This window comes from Oryzias melastigma, linkage group LG19 (genome assembly GCF_002922805.2).
Source record: "Oryzias melastigma strain HK-1 linkage group LG19, ASM292280v2, whole genome shotgun sequence".
NCBI lineage: Eukaryota > Metazoa > Chordata > Actinopteri > Beloniformes > Adrianichthyidae > Oryzias > Oryzias melastigma.
The window spans coordinates 7169771-7196072 of NC_050530.1; the positions used below are offsets into that span (position 1 = coordinate 7169771).

At 37.3% G+C, this 26302-nt stretch overlaps 1 protein-coding gene across 4 annotated transcripts in view; it reads left to right on the plus strand.

Annotated features, from left to right (window-relative positions):
* Window positions 1-464: 464 nt before the first annotated feature.
* plce1 (phospholipase C, epsilon 1) overlaps window positions 465-26302 on the plus strand; it is a 98170-nt gene continuing 72332 nt past the window's right edge. For 3 of the 4 annotated variants that reach the window (XM_036217099.1, XM_036217100.1, XM_024284681.2), the window contains exons 1-5: window positions 465-619; window positions 13353-13487; window positions 15625-16142; window positions 16232-16612; window positions 18025-18228. In XM_036217099.1, the coding sequence (XP_036072992.1) occupies window positions 15657-16142; window positions 16232-16612; window positions 18025-18228 (1071 nt within the window). In that variant the 5' untranslated portion in view covers window positions 465-619; window positions 13353-13487; window positions 15625-15656. Of the gene's footprint in view, window positions 620-1596; window positions 1685-13352; window positions 13488-15624; window positions 16143-16231; window positions 16613-18024; window positions 18229-26302 lie in introns of all 4 variants that reach the window. The other variant, XM_036217098.1, reaches the window with a different exon arrangement.

A 26302-nucleotide genomic window follows, 5' to 3' on the forward strand; every position in this document is an offset into this window, starting at 1 on the left:
AGCTAGCAGGAAAGAATGTAAACAAAGAGATAATGGGAAGTGTTGGTGGGGTTGTTTTGCACAAGTTAGAGGAAAATTTCAAATAAACTACTATATCCAAGAAAACGTGTTTTCTGATTTTGCAATAAAACTGCATAATCATAAATAATAGATCAGTGGGAATACTTGTATAATAGCTCAAAGGATGATCGGAGTGGGTTTTTAACCCAAGGGCCCATTTTTACTAGATGTTGTGTTAAAAAATTGAATTCTGTACATCCCAAAACTTTATTTCCTCTGTTTTTATTGTTTACTGACACAATTCCATACCATTTAGCTTTTTTATTTAGTAACAAAACCAGAAAATAATAAGTTGAACAACAATAGCTTAGTGAAGCTAAAACTAATACAGTGAATCTGTAGAAAAAAATAACCAAATTCGGAATTCTGAGTTTTTGTACGGGAAGAAAATTCCGAGTAGCACGTGAAGGCATCACAGAGGAGAGTGGTTTCCCACAGCAGCGCGAGCCTTCAACTTTCTGCCAAAGTTGTGAGGAGAGTCACAGGAGCCGGAGCGGAGCTGCTGCAGCCTTCAGGCGGAGACTCCTGGATGCTAAACCCACCGGACAACAACCAGTCGGTAAGTTTGTGCCTCTAACACCAAAATTAGCGAGACTTGTCGCGCGCGGCGCCGCACGAGCGCCTAAAAATGGTTATTTCAAATGTTAGCTTAATTCTGTCCGGGATATCCCCAAACATGAAGTTTGGAACGAGACCCGCCGTCCGTCCGACTGGACCATTTTAGAGGGGTTCGTTGTGTTGAAAAAAAACTGAAACCGAAACACTTAAAATTAGATAACACGGTTTGTTGTAAAAACGATATTTTAGTGTCAGTAAAACACTTTGTTAAGGAGTGTTGCTTTCACGGACACCTCCAGTTTGACAGGTGAGCTCAGGTGTTTACATTGGTGTCCCCCTTAGCATCAGATGGGAATGCTAGCTTCCAGTTTCTCTGTTTAAGCTGCAAAAAAAAATGGAAATAAAAATATAGAAATTGCTCAAATAAAATCAAAACACACTTATAAATAAAGTTCACTTAAAAACTATTTATTGACAAATTATAATTTGACAAAAACAGCACTTTTCTGATAAATAACTTGAACTTTAATCCCTTTAGTTGGTAAATGTTAATATTTATTCAAGCTAGTAGCTCTGAAAAGCCTCCAAACTATATTAATATTCATATTTTAACTATACAAGTAGAAGTATTATTACTTTTTGGTGCTTTTAAATTAATCATTGGAGTAAATCGCTTATAATTCCATATGTGTAATTATAAAAAGACCCTCTTTTTTCTGATTATATTGGTTTATTCTCAAGGCGAAACGAGGAGAGGGTGATATAAAACTTAATAAAAAGGCAAAAAAAGTTAAAAATAACTACAATATATATATTATTTATTGTTATTATTATTAAAAGATGTATAAAAGACCTCTGGGAACGCTTTTATAATAGATCAAAGGATGATTGGAGTGGGGCTTTAAATAGATTAATTGTTCATTTTTAGAGTTTGACTTTTCTGAATTGATTGATATTTGTGTTATTGATTCCTCTGAGGTAAATGAAGTGGTGATGGCAGTTAGAGAAACTGGGTGAAGAAATGTGGAGCACACAAGGATGAGACTGGTCGGACGTGTTTTTCCAGGTCGGTACAGACTATGAGGCATCACTTCCAGAAATGCACTCGCGTGTTTATTGTTTGACTATGCCTACAGCTACATGTCATGAGGTTACTGAACTGAAGACTTGGTTTTTGAGTTCAAGTACATTCGAACTATATTTTTTTTCTATTGTAAAATTGTTCTTAGTGACCTTTTATTTATGATTATGAAATTTTTAGCCAAAATCAAAAAGCTTTTATCGTTTTTTTTAAACATATTTTATGCCCAGCTGCAGTAGCTCATTAGAAATACATTTCTGGGTTGTGTGTGGGACTGTTGACACAGAGAGCCCCGCCCCCTCCCCGTCGCTGGGAGCTCTATTTGCTTATAGCCTCAAGCTAACGTTAGCGGCTTAAAAATAACAACAAGCAGTTCACTACAGCACAAGTGTTGAACGCTCATCACGTCTCGCACACCTAAGCGTGAGGGTGCACTCGGGGGAGGGGACTTTGGTACGCCCATTTCTGTAGCTGCATCATTATTCTGAGCATTTTCTAGCATCCGGTTTTCTGATCCAACATGATTTTAATAAAGAAATACTAGAAATGCAATTTTAGTTGTAGATTATTTTATAAAAGATTATTTTCATCGAGTCTGTTTTGACATTTTCCCCACAGTTAAAATTGATAAAATTAGATTTTATCTTGTTGACTAGTTAAAGAAATGTAATTTATTAAAATACATTTTTTCTTTTTTTAAAGCCAAGGTTTACTACAAGGCTATTTGATGTATTTTAAGACTTTGAAGATCAGCAGTGTTTATTTCCGGAAAAGATTTGCAATCCCGGATGAGCCCCCGAGTAACTTATTTTATATAGACCATCAAAAAATACCACAAAAACATGCTTAAAACACAAAAAAGATAATTTTCTCTTGGAGTGGGTCTTTAACATTTACTCTAGATTCAAAATGTCTTTGTGATAAACTGTGATTTTATTTTGTTGACTAATTAAAGAAATGTAGTTAATTCAAATCTTGTATTTTTTAAGCCAAAGTTTATAAACCATTTGATGTATTTTAAGACTTTAAGGATGTGCGGTCTCCAATACTGGAAAAGATCTGCAATCCCGGACGAGCCCCCAAGTGAATTATTTTATATAGGTCTTCTACTATGAGAAAAATGCTACAAGAACATGTAAAAGACCATTTTAATTGGAATGGGTCTTCAAACAGAGTTCAGAGCTTTAATTGAACAAACTTTTTGTTTGTTTTGAAGCTAAATCTTCAGTGTTTTTGCTTACTTGACAAAAACAGTCCTATGCTATAATTCTGTCACCATTAAAATAAGTGAAAATGGTGTAATAATTTACATCACAGTCTTACATTGTTTTATAAGCTACAAAGATTTTATGATTGTTGAGATGTGATAAGTTCCTATTAGCTAATTTGGTGCCAAAAAACATTTTTTTTGCTTGTAAAGAAACTTATCTTTAATCTAATTTTGGTCAGTGCAGCTTTGACTGCTTTCAGTTTGTTAACCTGCTGCTGTTCAGTCTCCAAGACAAAAAATAACTAAAATAATATTCTAAACTGCAGCGTTTGAACATCTTCCAAATCTGGTTGCATTTATGTATTTTCCACAGAATTAAAAAAAAAAAAAAAAAAACTTTGTCCAGTTAGTTGTTTAGATGAAATGCCACACTTCATATAAGCCGTGAGAGAAAGAAATCCATTCACTAAAAACTTTAAAGTCCCTCTTTAATCATATTTTGATTTATTTCCAGTTGTCTTTTTATTATTAATATTATGTTGTTTTTAGACTAGATAAAAAAATATATATATATATATATATATTAATATAATAAATATTAATATATAAATAATATTAATATAAAAAATAAATAATAATATATAAAAATAGTTTTTTATGAATTTTTTTTGGAGCGCCAGTAGTCCTTAAGAAACTTGCCTCTGAGTTGACCATTGACATGGAGCAACCCCACCCCCACTTCCCCTCCCCATTACGGAGTGGAGCAGGAAGCGTTTTGGTCGTCCATCGTATTTTCTACATCGCAAATATGCTCTTTTTTTACTGCATTTTTTCGTCTGCTCCTAATTCACAACAATTTAAAAAAAAAAATTATAAGAAAACAAAATTTACGTTTTATTTTCCTTATATATGTCCTCCATCAAGAGAAAAATTCCACAAGAACATGTTAAAAACACCAAAAACATATGATTTTATCAATTTTGGTCTTTAAAAATAAATATTTAAGCATTTTTCCGAAGCCTATCTATGTGAAAAAGGTTTATAATTCATAATTAATGAACTTTTCTGCATCTATAGGAAGATCATAACTATATTTGTGCTTCTTGCTGGCCTGCATCTTACATGGTAATCCTCATGCTCAGTCATTTACATGCTCAGCATCAGCTATGTTTTCCTGAGTTCAGCAGTCTCTCTCCTCTGAGTCATCTTTCATTCCGTCTTCATTAATGAGCACCAAAGTTTGCACATGCCAGCGTTCGTAAACCGCCGCTTCAGTTCCCCCTCTCTCTGTCCATACTCTCTCAGCTTCCATCCTTCTGGACTGTTTCCATTGGCTTCTCGCCTCGGCTTCTATAATCAAAGCCATATGTTCTCCTGCATGAAAAGTCCGCTCTGTTCGCAGCTCTAGTGAAACCAGCCGTCACTGTTTCAAAGGGAAAAACCTGTGTCTCATCATCATATGTTCCTTTTGTCTTTAGAGTCTAAGCTGGTGTTTTTACAGAACACTCAATAAGACTTTTTGTAGCTCCACTGTGTTTAATGGATGACAAATATTTGTGCTTTAAATGAAGAGTTCTGCAAACCTAGATTGTGGGTAAAACCTTTGTAGTTTTTCTTTGTTTTTTGAGCAGAAGTTCAGTGCCGCCGGGATCCTGAAAGGAATGTGACTGCTGTCACATGACGTGTCTTATAGTGTTGTACAGGGAGGTGGATTTGTGTTCTCGGAAAGTGTTATTCTCCAGGAAATTTAAAGTCCAACTCCAGTCATCTTATCAGTTATTTTAAAAATGGTTTTTAGTTTTCTTTTAGTTATGATGATGCTGTTTTCAGACTAAATGTAAAAAGCTGTTGTTTTCTAGGACATAGTGTCTGCAGAGCGCCAAGTAGTTCGTTAGAAATTGAGCGGAGGAGGTCTGGACAGCAATGCATTACCTGTAGCAATAGAAGGTGCAATTCTTGCACTATTTACAGATTAATCTTTATAGATAATACATTTTTTAATATACCACAAGATTAATCATTTTTCAAGCTTTAATTGGAGCCATATTTTGTGAAAATTACCTAAGAAGCAATTGAGCAAGACTAGTTTTTGTGGATCATGTGACTTTTGATGTCTGCCTGTCCTGCATTGAGACAACAGTTCTGCTGCTATGACTCGATGCACAGCACAGCCGCCTGCACGCGCACATCTCTGTCTATAGCAGTAAAGAGGTTTTATGTGTAATAGGAAATAAATATTTATATATAAATAATCTGGTGTTGATGATGCATTTCTCTAATGAGCCACAGAGTGTTCAAATCTGACAAGCGACGATATTGAGTGGTAAAAAATCCTATTTCGGTCAGGACTACTTTTTTGTCTATTTTTATATATTTTTCTTTTTTTTTATTTAATCTGATTTAAATTTTTTCTCAACAACACAAAATGCAAGATTTTTAAGCCAATCTTCCTTTAAAAAATGTATTTTGAAAAACTGAGAAGCATTTTCCTGGTTTAATTTGTAAAAACGTTTCAATCCAGCCCTCTGTTGCATTTAGCCGTGCAGCGTTAAAGTGATCGTGCACATCAAAGTGTAAGACTTCCTATCAGAACCGCACTTGCTGCTCTCCGTCTCACTGGCGGCGCTTTGCTTTCTTGCGCTCCACCATGTGTGGGTGGATCACATCACATACCAGGCTGTGAGTCATCCTTTGGATGAGTTGTGAAATAATCCCTCATGAATGAACATTAGAAAATAATGTTCACCCCCCCCCCCCATTTTGAGGGGATAAATGGTGATTTAGGCCACGGGTTAAAAACGGTTACACGGCCTGAGAAAGAAACTCATTACAGAAAATCATTTGGTTAAGACTTATTTGGAGACAAAGAGCTGACACTGGTTGTCACAAACTGTTACTGGATGAGTTTGATGTGTCAGTTGTGTTTATTTACACTTTGCCAGCAGCGATTGTGGTTCAAGTTCTGAACTTTAAGAACTTTCTGTCAGGTTACCTGCTCTGAAATATGGGGTCATGAAGGGTCATGTGATTGTTCATTACTAAAATACAAAGACATTCAGTTTTGGGTTAAAATAATGAACAAAGCCTACAGTATGGTTTCAAGATCCACTCTTGGATATAAAATATGTTGTTTTTAACATATTTTTGTGGCATTTTTCTCATAAAATGAAACTTAAAATTGCATTTATGAGTATTTTTGTTTAAATTGTTGTGAATTAGTTGCTAAAAAAAAAAGCTGTGACTAAAACCATTAATCCATTCTGATGCATCCACTTGTAGACGACTAGATCCATGTACGTCTTTGAATTTACCTGCATTAAAAAACTGATAGCTCAAATATCCCTCGACATTTTTCTTGCACCAATATTGTTCGGTTGGGTTTGTGAGGGGCTGTAAGCTAGTGGGAGAGCGTTTGAACAGTCAAGGAAGGTGGGCGGGGTGCCAACAGCCCCGCCCACAACTCAGAGGGGAATTTCTAATGAGCTACTATTTCCAAGGTAATGACACATTTTTTTTTTTTTCTGGCTAAAAATGTCCTAATCATAATTAAAAGACCACTGGGCACGTTCTTACAAAAGATCAAATGATTTTGTTCTGTTAAGCTTCCTCATTAATATAATTTTAAAAGGTAACACATCAGGACAGTTGGAGGCGGACCCCAATCTTAGTTCAGATTTGAAAAATGCAAAAAAAACTAAAAAAGAGGCGGACTGAGAGGGGGAGGTGCGGTTTGGATCTGTGTGGATCAGTGAGGTTAGCTTTAGGTAACGTAGTCACTGCATCTTTAATATGGAGAGTGGTACCAATCAGAGTGATGCCAGTTTCTCCTCAGAACTTTCTGTGGAGGTTGAGGACTTTTCTCCTCCACTTTCTCCCATTGCAGGCGCTCATGGTCCAGACCAAAGGGGCTGAGCTAGCATCATAGCTAGTAAAGGCTAACGTATTAAGCAAACAATCCAGAGTGAAACGTTCATTGTAAATCCAAGTCCAGGACGGAATTCGCTGGATTCATCGGCAGTTGCACTAAACCACTGTAGTCTAATTTCCAAGTCCAATGAAAAGTTGTGCAAGCTAGTAGATTTTTGACGACCTACGAGCTATGCTAAAGCTAACACGATAACGGCCCACAATCAAAGATGGGCGGGGCTTTTATACTGGAGCTGCAGAGCATGATTACTAGAAACTTCTGAAATGACGTGGAATTACACCAGTTGACCAATCACAAAATTCAACTGTAACACCTCATATCAACCTGTAGGGGGCAGCACACAGACTATTTTAGACTATAATTTCAGGAATTAAACACATTTAATTTAAACCAGGGTGTCACACCTTAGGTCGCGGGCCGAACATGATGAACATTTATTGAACACACTAAAACTACATTTCTAAAACTTTAAAACTTTTTAACATTACTATGCATAAAAACAGACAGGAACATTATTCCAGAATATTTAACTTAAATCTTAAATAACTTTCAATATTTTATTCTTCATAAAAATATATTTAGTCAAAAATAGAAGTAAGTGCAAGATAACATTGGGCCATTACTAACAATAAAATAAAATGATCTGGAGGGCAGGTATAACTACCCAGAGGGCCGGATCCGGCCCCCGGGCCTTGACTTTGACAATTGTTTTAAATACTCAAAAATGTGGCAAGAACCAACATACAGCCCCATTTATAGAGGTCAAAAGCCAAAAAGAGTTGATTTAGTGTTTGGTTTCCCTTGAAATATCTGAATTTTTTATGTAATATGTGGCAGTTTTCAAATAACCTTTCAAAATAAGAGAACAGCAGATGAAACATCTGTTTTTGTTAAATCTGGTTTATTGGTTTTGCTTTTATCAGCATCAATCCTTTTGGTCGTTACATTAAATAATGTAAAAAAAAAGGTTATGTGATGGTGCATTTAGTGTTAAAAAAAGAGACTGTTGCTCAGGTATATTGCTGTGCCAGTCACTAATATCTGGGTCATCTATAAGCCAAATAAGAGGCTAAAAAACGGTTGTGTTACACCCAAAAACCTGAAATGCTTTAAGATCCTAACCAGTAAAGACCGAAACATTGCCAAGCCTGAAGGATAAAGTAACGCCGCTCATCAACAGGCGTGCACTTGGCTTGTTTTAGACAGTCTACGATTACATGGTGACACAGTTCCTGCTGGGAGAGGAAAAAAAAAAACCCAAACAAACCTTGAAACCACACCAGCAGGTTAAACAAAACACAGATCTCTTCCTGTTTTTTATTCTCTTCATTCGTCCTGATGGTTTTCTTTTCTAGATTTGTCAAAAATAATCATGAATAATACTTTTTAGTAATAATCAGAGCTCTCTCTGCTCTCAGTTTTTGCTTGTCTGAGTGAGCAAACACATCACGTGGTCGCCCCTCCAGAAGCATTTTGATTGGTAGTTGGGCTTTACTTGGAAAGAGTGTGAACCCAAACACACTCTGATCTGAACCCACCAGGAGACAGAAGCTGCTGGGGTCTTCGTGGAGTCCTGTAAGTACATATTGTTAGACAGCTGTATTAATGAAAGAGGGGATCTTTGACTGAATGAGAGCTGCTTCTGTTGATTTAAAAACAATTGTGCAATATTGTTGATGATGAATGTGGGGAGTGAAGTGGAAGTGATGGACCTTTTGTTGGTCAGTGCTCTCGTCACTGCTTTTGACCCGCTTTCCAGTAAGTGGCTGTGTTTGCTTAAGTCTTTGTGTGTGGTTCTGGGTTGTTAGCCTGGAGCTGAGATTTAACCTGGAAGAGGAATTTGGCTCTCCAGCGCGGGTTAGAGTTCAGCTGATAACAACAAGAGCCAGTATTTAACCATGTTGCCTTTATTTAGGTGAAAAATCAGTAAAAAATGACATCAAAAATTTGCCAAAAATTATAAAAATGATTAGCAAAAGTGCTTCCCTAAAATATGGGCTCATTTTGTAATCATTTGAAGCTATAACTTTAATGAGAAATTATCTTCCTAAATTTATAATCATGACAGGTTTAAGCACCAATAAGTGAAGTTTGTCTTGTCAAACCGTAGATGAGTAGTCCGGCATTGTGCTGGGAATTGCTAATAGGGCGGGTCAAAGTAAAGTTTTGCACCCATAGTTCCACCCACTTACCAGTCAAGGAACTCCCTTTTTGATGCAGAAATTTGAGCTCTAATACATTTAAAACAATCTCGAAATAACTCACCCTGCCATGGTTTTTGTTGAAAATAGAACAGTAGACAAACATGTTAGTCTGCACAAACATTTAGTCAGATTTTTTTCTAGATTTTTCTAGTCGATAGCTGCGTCGTCATGGACACAAATAATCAGATCAGATTAAAAGCCTGATCAGCATAAAAATGCTTCATGGAAACACAGCATTCAAAATACTCGATCAGACTTTTTCGGATCAAATTTTTCTTTGATTGAGACACGGGGGTTATGCCGATTGTTGATCCGATTCTGTTTAGTCATTTCTACCCTGGCATTTATATCATGCGTAGATGGTATGTGCTCTGGAACGCGGTTCGGCCGACTGTCTCCGTGCATAAACTATGCTTTTGAGCAGAGGAATTGGATTCTGGAGCATGGGAGGGTGTGTCCGAGACTGAGTGTTTTTGTTGGTGGCAGGTTTTAACCTAAAGCCTCGTTTCTACTGAGCAGTAAGGTGCGTTCTGGTATTTTGAACTTTTCCATGGTAAAATGGACCCACTTAACAGTACCGAACCGTACATCTTGAGGGCCCCCGTCTGTTTTAAGTCCATTGAAAAGTGGAACGGTGGAGGCCACCCGTTGATTGGCAGAAAGTGATGACGACAGTAGAAAGCACCAATATAGCGCTCATTTAAGCTAACGATTCCAATGTTTGTAATCATTTTATGGAGAAAAGTCACTTTCTAAAAAATAAAACAATAAAAGCACGCTCAGAAGATCGTCTCGCTCCATGTTAACCATCTGTTTATAACAGAACTCAGCTACTTCTTCTTCTTCGTCCGTTTCCAGTATTTTAGACAGTTCTTTGCATGTCAAAATTATTGTGACCAGTGTGACGAATGTAAATGTTTCTTATAATCAGATGCATTTTTTCGAAGCCCATTTATACAGTTCAATTCTAATCCAGTCTTTGAACAGATTATAGACATTTTGCAATGTACACGCAGCTAATGAGACATCGCTCCCTTCTGACACTAGTGGTCATTGAAGGAACTGCAACACTTGGTATTTGCTGGTTGGATTTGAATCTGGAAACAGAAGGTGGAGGCTTAGATTCTTTATAACACAGACTATTATGTAAGTTGATGATCTAGGTATTAAAAAAATGCTGGGTTAGTCTGTTGTACTGTCCAGTTTTTGATACCCACTCATGATCATGATCTTGAAGCACATGGTTCTGATCCTTCCATAACAACACGAAAAAAACTTTGACTTTAAACTGTAAATGTTTATAATGCTGGTAGTCTGACTATAATCACCAAATAAAAGTGATGTCTATTCGGTGTGAAGACATTTTTGTTTGTTGTTTATTGCTGAAACCTTAAGATTTTCTCTTTTTGTTAAATTATTTTTAATGAAGTTACAATAAACTTCAGTTTGCAAAATCAGTCATTAGTTTTTGTTTTTTATTCTGCTATAAAGATGAATATTGGAAACCACTTTATGTCTTGTAATCATCTAGGCCCAAAAAGCTTCTGTAGGACTTTGAGAGTAAACGTCACCGCTGGTCTTTGAATGAAACTCCTGTCTTTTTTTATCAGTTTGACAGAAATGCTGCCAGTGTAAATGTTGCACAGAGACCTGAAAAAGGTTCTGCAGGGGCGTTTCCGTGTGTCTGTGTACCTTTTTAACAAACGACTGAATGTCTTCACAGTCTTTCCTTCACTCTTTCTTTACATTCCAAGTGCAAACGTTTAGGCAGCATAATGAGAGCCGTCGTCTCTTTAGCCACAAATTCTCTTACCAGGTTTCAAATGTTAGAGCTTTCCTTTTCTTTTTTTCCATTCCCTTATGGTAAAAACATACGGACATGTGGTGGGATTGTGTGTCTTAATGGTGTATTTTGTTTCAGTTGGGTTTGTCACTGTGCCATGGGCTGTTACAGATTTGGAAAGGCTATTTTATAATGGACTTTTTAGCAATTTGACCTTTTTTTTTTTTTTTTTACATAGATTCAAAAAAGTACTTTCTGTTTGAATTATAATAACAAATTAAGTAGGGGAAGAGGATTTTAAAAGTTTCCTTCTTCCCACTTCTTTTCAAGCAATCAATAAACTCCACTTGACATTAACTAATACTATATTTCATGAATCAAATGTGACATAAGTTTGTCTTTATTTTTGTTTGTTTTTTATTTTGTAATCAATGCATTTCATTATTTCTGTAATGAGTTTGAAAAATTTGTGTTTTGTCCTGTATTGTCCACAATCTATGCTTGAAATTAACCAAACCAAATCAATCAATGAATTGATAATAAATTCTCCATCAACGGTTCTTAGATTAAAAGACAAAAAGGGGTTTTACAATCCAGTCTCTAAGTCGAGTCTGTTCAATGCCCAATCAATTTACAAATCAACAACATTCGATTATTTATTTTTGTCATTGAAGGTTCTCATTTATCTAAAGTTATTTATCTGAACTTAAAATCTTCTTCCTGTCCAGATGTCATGACTCAACTTCAAGACATTTATTGTTACCTGTATTTTTTTTTAAACATGTGAAACTAATATTGATAAACCTTTAAGGACCTTGCAGGTTCTTTTTGTCATCCTCCTCCTCCTACGTGGTTCTTAAACACTGGAGCTGACACCTCCAACATCTAACTAACCCAGAGAAAACCTGCTTTTCATATGGGCTTTGTGGCATAAGATAACACTTACTTACCGCGCAGTGTTGCATGTCACCGCAAAACTGCTTTTGACCATTTCAGAATCCGCTGGAATTACTTTAATTGTGTTAATGGTTGAAACGTTACTGTAGTCGAAAGAATGGACTGGATGTGTTCTGAGTACTCTTGTGTATGGTTCTTCTTGTTGGACAACTAATCGTCATCAGGAAAATCATCTCAGTGCTTTTCATACAAGATCACTTAGAGCCATACTTGGGATTTCATAGGACAAAATAACAAATGAAGAACTCTTCCAGGTTACTGAGTCTAAACCTCCGTCATTCCTGTTGAAACTCATTCGACTAATTGGCCGACCCTGCTTGAGGTATAAAGATATTTTGAAAAGATAAATCCTGCTACTTACAGCACCAGAGGCAGATGGCATACCAGCCTAAAGAAAGGTTTCCAAGATGTAGAGGCAAACCTTGAAAGATGGAAAAAAAGTGGGACGTCTGTCCACCAACTAATGTCTAACCTCATTGTATAGTCGGATAACAACTGATGCCTGCCGATGGAACCCTTGGCCACCATCTCCCTTTATCTTCCATCCAGTCCAAAAAGAAATACTCACAAATATAACAAAAATAAAGTTTAGCTTCAAATAAAAAAGGGGTTTATACAAATATACTCCTCCCATGTCCGAGGCTATTAAACCTGTAATAGTAACATCTGTCCATCTCATCTGTTGGGTTATACAAGTATTTTTCCAATAATGTGTGATCTAAACTAAATTATTAATCGTGTTTTGTATATCACACAATGCACATCTGACACTTTATAAACAAGATTACTGTTAATTGCACTTCTGCTTCATTCTGTTTTACATTTCAACTTATTGCATTCTCTTCATTTTTATGATATAAATTTTTTCACATACTACACATATTACTTGTTTTTTGTGTACTTGTTCAGCACAGGGTAGATAACAAAGTTGGAATTTGATCGCACTGAGATCTCGGCTTCCTTGTTGCATTTGACAATAAACACTTCGAATCTTGAATCTAAAGAAAAAAAAAAAAAAAATCTTATCCTAAAATCTGACAAGATAGCATTTTTTTGGCATGAAAAACCTGGAAAAAATTACTCAAAATAATAATAATCAGTACTGTAATTTGTAATTATAACTTTTCAAAATAGGTTTATAGTTTTCTTGATTACTAAAGGCAAGAAAATCTGAACCCAGATCTACTCTAAAATACTCTGAAATCAGAAAATAATGAAATATGGAGAAAAGTTCATTTAGCTTGTTAGTTTTGAGCCACCGTGCTCTCCTCAGAGCTGGAGTCAGAGCTTTACAGTATATTTGTAGCTGTCACTGAATGTGAACACCACCTCCATGAGTCTTTTTTTAAAGGCAACACTTTAGACTGCACTAAAAGTCTGCTCCAGACAATCCTTTATCAGATCTTTGATAATCATGATTTTAATAGAGTTGTTTAAAACAAACTTTTTACAGTTTATAGGAAAAAAATATTAACTTCTCAAAAAAGTGCTTTAATTGCTTTAGTTTTATTTACATTTTCCATTATTTTACAGGCTTTTAACAGTTAAAGGAAATGTGTCTTCCTTCTCAGGGTCTGAAACAGGACGACTATGCTGCAGATCCAGAGGCGGGCTGAGACGGCGTCGGGCCTCACAGGGACACGCGTGGCCCTGTAAGCTGTGACCGCACTATCAAGGAAATTCCTGGGCTCTCCAGGGTCACCTCGGTGGGTTTTTTTATCTGCTGCTTTGTGCAGCTGCACAAGCTTCTGTTTCCACAACAGGAATGCCCAAAGCTCTGAACTGACTTAGACACTTAAAAGGGCACGAGGAGCTAAGGTTATCCCTCTCAGTGGACTTCAGTATATGTGATAGTGAGAGTGGGAGTCGCAGCTGCGAAAGGATGTCTGTGTTTACTGGAAGTGCTCCTGTTGTCAAACTCCGGTTGGGAAAACAAACTTCTCATTTTTAGAGCTGTTAGAAAAATATACTTGCAGAAGGTTCTTAAAGTCCAACTCCATTCATCTTTTAGATAAATTTCAAATATGATTATGCTGTTTTTAGCCAAAATCAATAAACATGTCGTTTTCCAGGACATAGTTTTTGCAGAGCAGCAGGAGTTCGTTAGAAATTTGCCTTTGAGTTCCTCTTCCTATTGCTGAGAGCTCTCCGTTTATGCTACCTTACAACCTCTCACACCCCAAACCTAACATTACAGGTGCAACAAAAATGGTGAGCAATATTGGAGCTACTCAGTCAGTCAGTTTTGATCCAACTCAGACGAGGAAAACGAAGACGTACATGGATCTAGTCGTCTACAAATTAAACTTTTGGCATACTTAGCATATTTTCCAAGTCACAAATACAATCTTTGTAATCCTTGTGCTATTCTAGGCATGTTTGCATTAAAAGTGGGGTCATCTGGACCCCACTTGACAGCGCCCTGAACTTTTTTTTCAAGGACTTTTTATCTGGTGTCTGTGGCAGACATGAAATCCTGTCCACCTTTATCATGGGAGGGATCACACATCAATATAAAGCTGGGGTCATCTGGACCCTATAAGAGAGCACAAGGGTTAAAACTGCTATTATTTGGTCTGCTCTGGATTCTCAACGATTTAAGTAAAAAAATACTCAGAAATTCAGTTTTGAGCTTGATTTTCTTTATGTATGCCCTAAACCATGAGAAAAATGCCACAGGAACATGTTTAAAACACCATTTTCATTGGAGTGTGTTCTATCTTGTGGGGTCCAGATGACCCGAGCCTTACATTGATGTGTTATCCATCCCTTGACAAATGTGAATGAAGGTGGAGAGGATTTCATGTCTGCCACAGACACCAGTGAAGATAAAAAAATAGTGAAAAAAAAATTCAATGTACTGTCTTAAGGGGTCCAGATGACCCCACTTCCAACGTCAACATACCTAGGGTAACACAGTGGTTAAAGTATTTTTAGGGTGTTTTCAGACTGTGGACTCATTTAGTATGCTTACAATGAACCAGAGTTTGCTTCCCCCGATAATCCAGAACAAATTTTCTGTCTGAAAACACTCAACCAGACCCTGATCAGAGACCTGGAACTGCTATCGGACCAGTCTTTGGAGATGGTTTCAGTTCATTTCCAATTGGAGTTTCCTCAGTCTGAATAGGCTCTGCAATCGGAGTGGAACAACTGAACCAAGACAGCCACCGTAGCTGGGCATTATGGGATGTACACAGAGTAGATGAGCAACAATGAGACACAGGGACTCATTGAATTGTGGTTGGATGAATGCAGGCCCATTAAAACTAATTTTAACGTGATACACATTGCTTCTTACTCTGTTTTTTGATGAGCTATATCATAAACACTTGCCATTGTACCTTCTTCGTCGTCTTCCCAGTAACTTCCTTGGATTATGCAAGGAATACACCCTAGAAAAACTTCTCACAGTTTGCAAGGCAGTTACTGGCTGTTATCTTAAACCATACCAAAGTAGCAGTAAAAAGTGATGTACCTGACCTTGATACAGACGTTCAAAAATGGTTGGCAAAATATCAAGTTTGAACAAGTGGACTATCTTGACAAGGATTGCAGAAAGACTTCCATTATTCTTTCTGTTGTTGATTTGCCCTCATAACTCCTAACCAATGACTGAAGAGATATTTAGTCATGTGGTTTTGTTTTACAAGCTTTGGATTGAAACAGAGATGTCTGTTTGACAACAGTCTGAATACAGACCAAACGCAAGGTTCAGGACTCAATCCGGACTAAATTAAGCGGACAGTCCAGATCAACAGACTGAATATATCCTTAAAGTTCTAAAACTAAACTTGTTAACTAATTAAATATTTACTACACAACTGTTTTTGTTCTTTTTAGTTGCAGCAAAAAAAAGGACAACACAAGGAGACATGATGGCCACTGAAGAACATCAGCCACAAGCTGGACATGAAATTCTTTCGAAGCACTCCTCATCTCCTTCCATGGGGAGCAGACCTCTCAGAGACAAGGCGCACACAAGTCCTGGACAGGAAGTATGGCGAGGCTGTGACCAGCTGTGGCTCTCAAAACAGCGCAGCAGCCCCGCCCTCCTTTTCTACAGGAAGTTGTCATGTGAAAGTGTGAACGGGGTCAATTCTGCTGAGGAGTACGAGGAAGTGTTGAGTACCAAAGACAAACTTCTGGCAGAACTGTCAGCTGACATGAACTATGAAGGGATTAAGAACATTTTGGGGGATTCAGACACTGACAGAACCAACTGTGTCTCGTCTGACCATTCCACAAGTCTGAACACTAACTCTGACTCTAGATCTAGTCCAAGCTCCTGCACTTCTTGCCTCACTAAAAGGCACATCCGGCGTGGTAGCCTTCCTGTTTCTATGCTAGCTTTCTGCAAGGTGATTAAGAAGAAAGAAAGAACGTTCTGCACAATTTTATTCATGAAAGGCAACGAAATGACCCATTCTACCATGTTTTATTCCTCTAGACATCTCACCGCTCCTTTCCTGGAAGCCCTTCAAGTGAGCCAAGTTCGTTGGCGTCGTCTCCATGTGGCTCCCCCTGTCTTAAACACCGGCAGCATCTCCATCAAGGAAACCTGCCCCCACACCGCCTCAAAGATGGATTCTCCAGTTTGGAGAGGCTCAACAGGAGACCCCGGGGTCAGAAATGCCCGTTGGAGAAACTGTTCCTTCCACGGTCCTCTGCAGACGCCATGACCCTGGACTCATCCTTCCCAGGAACCGGCAGGGACAGCAGCAGTGAAGAGGAAGATGAGGAGGCGCTCTCAGATGAAGCTGAGCTTATAAGGAACCGTAAGGACCGTTCTACCGTCCTGGTGAGGCGGTACTTCAAGAATAATCAAAAGGTAATTATGGTCTGCAGCAAACACCGAAAAGTCACTGTGAAAAGTCACACCAAAATTTGCACACACCTTGTAGAAAATGACCCCGCCCCCCAAGATGATGACATCATGACAAGCAAAACCGTAAGAAAAAGTGAATGGGACGAAAATAGCTTATGTAGCCAAAAAACCCCAAAAAACCAAAACACGTGTCGAGGATATCCAAAGGAACTTTTGAAACTATTATGGGATGGCCAAACGACCCACGGCTTAGTGGCCTTTTTCTGGCAAGGTGTGAGATTTAGCAATTTTCCCATTTTTCCACAATTTTATTAGTGCGATTTTCATGAAATTTCACAAACATGCCGCCAGCTTCAGTCTACAACCATCACAGAAGTTTAATTGACATTTAACCTTGGGAAGAGGCTGCCATCTTGAATTTTTATAAAAAAGCACCTTTAGTACCAGCTACAAACAAAAACTCGTCCTAGAGATTTTCATCCATCCCTTTGTAACTCGTCGAGCATCATTGTGAATCTACTGTGCAAGAAATGTTGGAATAAGAAGCTGTAGAATTTAATGGCGTGTACGTGGCGAGTTTGCAACTGTTGCAATCTTAGCTAGCTCGCAATTTTTAATCAGAATCTCATGAAAAGAAAACATATGAATTCTCCGGTTCAAGCCGAACAAAACAGTATAACAGACAATATGACAATTCCAAAATTGTGGGCGTGGTAAACAGAAAAAAACTCGCCAAAAAACCTGCTGACTCAGCAAAAAAATTAAATTCTGGAAAAAAAAAGTTGGAATTCACTAACAAAACCAGTATGTGTCTGGGATAACCAAAGGAAACTTTGAAATTATCATGGGATATTGTAGCAAGTGTGAAATTTAGTGATTTTCACGTATGGGAAAATAGACCCTTTGGGCGATTTTTGCAAAATGTCACACACATGCCGCCAACTTAGGTCTACAACGACCACTGCAGTTTTGACAACCTTCGACCTCAAGAAGAGGCCGCCATCTTTTTTTCAGAATTATTATTATTTTTCAGAAATAAAGATGTTTAGTAAAATAAACAAGTTGATATGTTGATCCTTGACTAGAGCTGAACAAAAGATATAACACAAAATATGAACATATTAGGAATGTGGGCGTGGTTAACAAATAACCTCAGTTGCTAAGGAAATCCAAAAGTTTACTTTTGCCGATTCTTCTGAAACTTATTTAGATCTCTTCGGTATCCCCAGGCGATCAAAACAAAAAATGGTTGCTATGAAGATAAAATGAATAGAAAAAGCCACCATTTTGAAAAAAGTGTTTTTTACATCAATTTGTCACATACTCGCGACTTTAATTACCACTTCTGATAGCATTTCTTGACTGGATTTGTTAATATTCTGAAATTACTGAAACACTCCTCTTCTTCCTACAAGGTGACCAAATCAGTGTGTGCTGGAACCATAGCGATCGTCAGAACTCTGCCCTCAGGGCACATTTCCGAAGATGTCTGGGGGATTGTTGTTGATCACAGATCCTGGCATCCCAGCAAAAAGGACGTGTGGTGGATCTTACAGCGTGGAGAAGAATTCCGAGGATGTAGAGGGATATTAGGCTTCAATTCAGCAAAACTACAGCAGGTAAGAGAAGAACATTCTTCATACAAACTGCTCAAATAAACCCAAGTTTTAGATTACTTTTAGAGAAAAAAAAGAGGTATAGTTCCACTTATGTTCTATACCATTCAAGCTATGAATACTTGTGTGATATTATGTTGATCCACCCAGAGTGTCGTATTAACATCAATGTACTGTGAATTCTGAAACCTTTTTTATCTGGATCGGGAATAACTTCTTTAGAAATCGGAGCTACAGTAGCTCCTTTGTTGAATATGGGCCACTGGACAGCTTTTTGTTTTTCTCTCTATTGTGTATAAAGGAGTCCTGGTTACACACAGACATGTTGCCAGAACTCTTTCATCCTTGGACCACTTAAGATACTGATCACTCTGGACTGAAAACATTCTGCAAGAGCTACGGTTTTCCAGTCTTTAACCCATTACAACTCACCAAAACCTTCATGTTTGCCCATTTATCACTCCCTATCCTCTAGTTTTCAGTGATTTTATAATGTTTTTGTAGCATTTTTCTCATGATAGAGGAAATATATATGAAGAAACTTAAGATTAAAACTGCATTTTCTTTATTCATATTGTAGTGAATCAAGAGCAGCCAGTAACATTTTGTTTTTAAAAGCTTGTAGTTGTTGCGTACAAACTACAATCGGCGGTCCAAAAGCTCCGTGCTCCACTCCATTCCGATACATCCACTAGTAGACAAATAAGCCTTGTTTCCACTGAACAGGTTGGTCCGGTCTGCAGTGGTATGGTACAGTCCAGTTAATTCTGGTGAGCGTTTCCTCTCAGTTTAACTTCCCTTGCGCTTTCTAACGTCGTCATAACTTTCTGCCAATAAACGGGTGGCTGCAGCTCGGCTCCAACCATCCTCTTCCATTTTTCTTTGGACCTACAACAGGGGCTGGTACTGTTTAATGGGTCAGTTTTACAATGGAAACGCTCAAAATACCGTACCGGACCGCATAGTAGAAACGAGGCTGTAGATCCATGTTTTATCCGCGTCTGAGCTCAAAACTGTACGGCTGGATTGCTCCATTATTGCCATTTTTGTCGCATTGCTAATGCTAGCTTAGGGGTGTAAGCTAGCACAACAGAGTGTAAACAAATGCAATGGTCCCACCCAGAACTCAGAAGCAAATTTCTGATGAACTACTGCTAAAAAGCGACATTGTTTTTTGATTTTGGCTAAAAACAACATAATCATAGTTAAAAGGCATTTAGGAACACTTTTAAAATAGATCAAAAGAGGCTCTGAGTGGGACTTTAATTCAAAAGGATTATTTTTGGCTCATTAAATCCATGTATTGACTTTCCTTTATCTTCACTTCTTGTATTTTGAGACGACAAAAACAGCTTTCATAAAGTTGTAATCATTGAAAGATCCACTTTTTGTTCAGTTTATATGGTATATTAGTTTAAACTTTATATAGTTAAAGTTTAAAAAGACAAAAATCCATCATACCTGAAATTGAACAGAATCCTACTCTTTCATGTTGATACTAAATTAATCAACTCTACTTTCAACGCATTTTACTTTGAGGACAAACTCACCACCATCATTGAAATGATGCTATTAATGCTGCCAAGGAGGCTGTCACGCCGTTTGAAACGTCTGTGGTTATTGTTGCATGAAAATGTTAAACCTCATCCTGCACATTTTCTGTACAATAGTGTGGTTTCAGAGGCACAAAGGGGCCCAGTTGTCACGGCTACTGACGCAGAGTCAGCATGTTTGGTTGCACCATTACATAATTGGATGATATTTGTAAGACAGACGTAAAAAAAAACTGAATATTTCCTTCGTTGCTTCAACAGAAACAATAGTATGCAATTAAATGAAGCATTATTGAGGTCTTGGTTTATCAAACATCACTGTGTTTGTGTTTATTTTATTACATAATTCATAGTTTTGTAAAAGCTTAAGAGTTTTACAACACATGGAAGTCGTTCATGTTTTAATCACAACTCTGTTACAATGTAAATCTGGTCATAAGATATTTAAACAATTAGTGAAAATAAGAAATAAAAGTGTCAAAATAAAAGCTTAGAGTAGAAAACACCGTTTTGCACAAAAACACACAGGCTCTTTGTTCAGGCTTGGCCTCATCTGCGGAAAAATGATTTATTCTCTGTTGGTTCTGCTTCCCACATTACTGACAGACTGAATGACGGAGCTCTGTGTGTGTGTGTGCATGTGTGAATGAACTAAACAGGGTTCATGTCTTTATTTAATGTACAGAAGCTGAAAACAGACTTACATGAACTGAGACGGAACACAAACACTGTTTATAATGTTCCAAGCAAGCGTATGCTTTAATAACACACACAGATGCTGTTATTCTGTGTTATGGTAACAACTCTTCCAGCAACAAAACATGTGTGTTTACTCAGGCTGCCGTTCACTGCCAAAACGCTAAATCATTTCAATAAAATATCAGTTTCTTTTCAAATTTCCATCGGGATTCTTTTGGGTTGTGGTGATTTTACTGTTCATTTAAAGCAAACAAAGTTGGAACTTTTATGAATTAAACTAGAAATGTGTACATTAAATAATATTTGTTTGCTTTTTTAAGGAAAATCAATGCATTCTTTTAATAAAATAATCGCATTTTCAACCAAACCGACTTAAACCTTAGATGTATTTTCACTTTTTTTAAATAGAGAATCACCTAAATTGTTTCCTTTTTTATGAAAAATCTTGTAAAATGTCTAAAACTTGGAGACTTCTTGATGCACTGCAGACATTGCAGCTTTTTGAGGATTTAATGTGAAAATCTAACTAGCTGGATGTTTGATACAACACAGAAGGAAATGTGTGCACGCTTGAATTTCCTGAGTGTTTCATTCCAAAGAGCTCTGAATGCCAATTAAAGCCCCAAAAGCTTTGGGAAGGAGGCCCACAAGTGTGCATGGGATATTGCATTTTCCTCAACTACACTACACATGGAGACATGGGCGTCTTTTTTCTTTTCCTGCCCAAACGTAGCCATAACACAAACTCACGCTGCGGCCCGTCATGTGTGAAGGTGGTTCGCACCAAAAAGTCATAAAAATAGAAATACTTCAACTTTTGTGTAGGCGGGGGTGTGATTTCTGACTGTGCCACTCTGTTTTTAATGCACCCTCTGCGGTTATGGAAGTGCAGAGCCGAGTGAAGTCCAGGGAGAGCTGCTTTAATAATGAGCCTATTGAAAGTGGGGGAGTTGCCAGCACTTCTCCTGTAAAAACATAAGCAGAGTTCACCAGAAAGTTCCTGACAGGGCCGAACGGTCATGAATGAGCCACTTTGGAACCCAAAGTTCACTAAATAAAACAATTTATGCATGAAAAAACCTTTAAATGTTGACCTTATGCTACAATTATGGACACTATTGGAGCACTAGTGTGTATATGTTGGTAAAATCTGTTTTTTGTAACTGATTTAGAACTTATGGTTGTTACATTTGCCATAGACACTGCACTAATCTCCTTTCTTTGGTGTGTTTATTATGAAGACAAATGAAACAAGCCAAAGAACACGATTGCAGAGTAAAAGGAAGGACTGGAGCTGGTCACTGACAAAGAGAGGAGGGCAGAAAAACAAGGAAAAAATGAGATTTTAGTCGTGGAAAAAGAAGGAGATCCAAAATGGCTGAAATGTAAGAAACTTTGGGAAAGGAAACTGGAGCTATCTGAAAAAAAAACCCCAACAACACAAAATAGAGACAAAGATGTAGTCGTAACAGTTAATTCTACCCAAAAAAACAGCTTAATTTTTGCTTTGTTGTGTAAGTACATTGCTTTTAACTCCAAATAAAATAAATAATCATCTTTTCCATTGTGCTTTTTCTTAAGCTTTTTATTTTTCAATATGATATTCCAGAGAAAAGCTTCTTTTGGCGTCCTGTCTGCGTGGTATAATGTAGCCTAGAAGTCCTAATGGGGATTTAGAAATTCAGAACTAATAGCCAATGGTCCTCACAAAGAACGGCTAACGTTCTGTACATCTGCATCTGTACATGGAACACCGAAGTGTTTCATTTCATTTGATTTGATTATTAAAAAAACACTTGGTGCCAATCAAAGAATCTTGTAAACTAAGGAATTTCAGTTTTCGCCACTATAAGAACTTTTTTTTTTTAACAAAAATGATGCCATGCAAAGATGGATGATTTAGTTTAAACAAGGAACCATTAAAAAAAGAAGAATTGTAAATAGAGTTTGCGCTAAAGCATCTCTTCAGAACAAGAATGTCTTTTTCTCTCCAGGGAAACTTTATTCTTTCCTGCTTTCCTCTTTTTGTCATCTAAGTGCACGTAGGTCCAACTTTTTCTGGCTTCCACTCTAGGAATGATGGGAAAATAGAAACAAAATGTCTTGTACTTTTTCTAATATTCACTCTGCTCCTTATTTTCCTGACGTCAAACACCTCATGGGAATTCATTAGGAGCTAAAAAAAAACACATGCAGTTTCAATAAAAGTCAAGTATGTTGTGCTGTGATGTTAAACTGTCCTTTGGGTGAATTTGTTGCTTTTACTGTGAGTTGATTTATGCTTTAGATGTTTTCAGTGGTTACCGTAAGTCTGTGTCTCAAAGGAGAAAACTCGTAAGACTTGGAAGTAAATGTTTGCCCATCATTTTATTTTATTTCAACTACACATTTATAATTTTGGCAGATTACATTTTCCAGCTTGTAAATGATTCACTTTAGCATCAAATATCAATACCCATAGTTGTTGAGGCTCGCAAATTCTCAATTTAGAAAGGCGAGCTTTCTAAACCCTAATTGTTGAAATTTCCATTTTTTATTAGAAATACCCCCTCATATAAAAGTTAAGCAGAAACTGAAAATGCATCATAACTGTGGAATTGACATGGCCATCGATAAAGTGTAATAAAGCTTATCTACTAAGTTAAGTCAGCACCGATATAATAGTTTGCATTTACAGTCAGCCACCAATTGTGCAAGTTCTCCCTCTTAGAAAAATAAGAGAGGCCTGTCATTTTCATCATATACCTCAACTATGAAAGATGAAAGGAGAAAGAAAAATCCAGAAAATATCGTTGTCTGATTTTTAAAGAATTTATTCACAAATTATGGTGGAAAATGAATATTTGCTCATCTACAAACAAGCAAGATTTCCTGTATCTTCTTCTGTAAGAGGATCATCTGTCCTTCATTCGTTATCTCTATTAATAACACCTGTTTAAACTCATCATCTATATAAAAGACACCTTTCCACAACCTTAAACAGTCACACTCCAAACTCCACTATGACCAAGACCAAAGAGCTGTCTAAGGACACCAAAAACAAAACTGTTGACCTGCACCAGGCTGGGAAGACTGAATCTGCAATAGGTAAGCAGCTTGGTGTGAAGAAATCAACTGTGGGACCACTGATAATCTGCCTCCATCTGGGGCTCCCCACAAGATCTCACCCTGTGGAATCAAAATGATCACAAAATCCCAGAACCACATGGGGGGATCTAGTAAATGACCTTCAGAGAGCTGGGTCCAAAGTAACAAAGACTATCACCAGTAACACTACAAACCCTGCAGTTCTAGACGTGTCCTCCTGCTAAAGCCAGTACATGTGCAGGCCGTTTAAAGTTTGCTAGAGAACATTTGGTTGACCCAGAAGAGGATTGGGAGAATGTCCTACGGTCAGAGGGAACGAAAAATAGAACTTTTTGGTAAGAACTCTACTGTTTGGAGGAGAAAGGATGTTGAGTTGCATCCAAAGAACACCAAACCTACTGTAAAGCATGAGAGTGGAAGCATCATGATTTGGGGCTGTTTTTCCGCAAAGAGACCAGAACGACTGATCCGTGTAAATGGAGCCATGTATGGTCAGATTTTCAGCATGACAACCATCCCAAAACCCACTGCCCGGGTAAGGAAGGAGTGGCTTCATAAGAAGCATATCAAGATCCGGGAGTGGCCTAGCCAGTTTCCAGATCTTAAAACAAAAGAAAATCTTTGGAGAGATTTGAAAGTCCGTGTTTCCCAGCGACGGCCCTAAAACTCTGCTCTAGAGGAGAGCTGCATGGAGGAATGGACCAAAATACCAGCAACAGCTTGTGGAAATCTTGTGAAGACTTACAGAAAACATCTAACTGTTGTCATTGCCAACGACGAGTATATAAGAAAGTATTTAAATGAACTTTTGTTACTGACCAAATACTCCAACCATAATTTACAAATAATTTAAAAAAAATCAGACATCTCCGTCTTTATGATTTGTGTCCAGCAGTGTGATCTTCTTGGATCTTCTGTAATGATTAATTGGGTCGTTGCAAACAATTATTCTATGTTATTTTTATTAGCATTTATTGGTTCTTCTTTAATATATTCTCTGTTTGCTCTACTGCACTTTGACTCTTTGCTAATTATCCATGTGCTCTAGTTTTAGCTCCTGTACATACACAAACACACACACATTGATTATTAGTTTTACAAGTTGTGTTTCCAGTTAAAATGTCCGGCAAATATCCGCTTTTTAAGCTTTATCTTGGCGCCAGACATTGTTATCAGAGGAGATTTCAGTGATACGTTTTCCAGGTGGCTTCCTCAGTAAATATATTTTATGTATCTTTGCGTCCCTAGCTAACCTGCATATTTGCTGTCTTCATCTTTTTGACCCACACAGGCTTCCCTGTTGATAGAGCCACACTGAGTTTCACATAGTTTTTGTGAATTTTACTGGTGTTCAAACTGGAGTTCTGACTCTAAATACCAAATAAAACACCAATAAAACACAACAAGTAGGTATGAATCAGCAAAAGCCTTTGAGGGTAGTATTAGGACAAGTACACCTGTTCTGTACTAGAGTGAAGGATTGTATTTTTCTTCTTATCAGTGCGACAAATCTATTGAGCAACTTTCGATTGTGTCATTGTGGTAGCACAATGTGCTCAAGTTACATTTTTACAATTTTTTGTTGAATTCTTCATTAAAATTGCCCAATTTGACCAAAAATAAAAGAATTTTACAGTTTAATGTGTATAAAAGTTGTGTTTTTTTGGTACCAAAAAACACTCATTTATGTGTGGTCTGCATTGCCTCGTTTCCGTCGTCGTCACATTCGCACGTCGAGCCAGCTCTAAGGAATGTGCCAAACATTCCTCTTTGCTGCCCTGCAGGATTTTACAGCTTAGCTGCAGATTACAGAACACGTGTGCCGAAACACACTCTTGCTTTTAAACAGATGTGAACTCGCAGAGAATGGAGGTGGGACAGTAAACATGGAGCGCGGCTTCAGGAGGAATGGGGAGTGCTTCAAAAACACGCTGAAACTCCACTCGGCTGTCGCCTCGGAAGGTTTCCTGGAAAACATCCCCTGTATTTGCTAAAACATATATATATACATATTTATGACAGTCAAAGCTGCAGTCAGCCTTGTTTTGGTTTTACCTGCTCAGGACAGCAGAGAATGTCTGTGTTTCTCGTTAGTTCAGACGTCTTGATGGAAAACTGTCATTTTTAAAGGTTGTTCAAAAGTTGAAAATGTATAGCTAAGGATTAAACATTTAAACCCTTCTAGATTTTTATTTTTATTTGCTACATGCAGGTAGAAAGTTAACATTGTAATACCAATCCTGATGTTACAGGAGTGCTTGTATTGGTATGAACCAGCAAAATTCCTGAAGTCAGAAGAGTAAAGATGACAAACTTAAAAAATACAATTAAAAAAAAACCTTTTCATCCAACTTGCCCTTGTTTATTTATCTACCTTCGGTTGCAATTTAAACATTGATGTTGTAACACTTGTTGTGTAAAATATAGTTTTTTGGGGTCATCACTCTCTCCATCTGGGTGACACATGTTGTTCAAACGTCTGTTTTTGGTCTCAACTTTAACTCAGTCTTACTTTCATTTTCAGACCGTCATCAAAACATTTAAAGACAACAGTAGATGGAAATATAAAAAGGCAAAAGTCTCGATTTTGTACAAAACTCCGATAACACCTTATAATAAGATTCCTTATTTAAACAACATCCATTTATATGATCAAATGTTACCTTTGGAACACAAAAAAATCACATTATTTAAGAAATATTACTTATTTTAGTGATTTTTTTTTTTTTTTTTTTTTT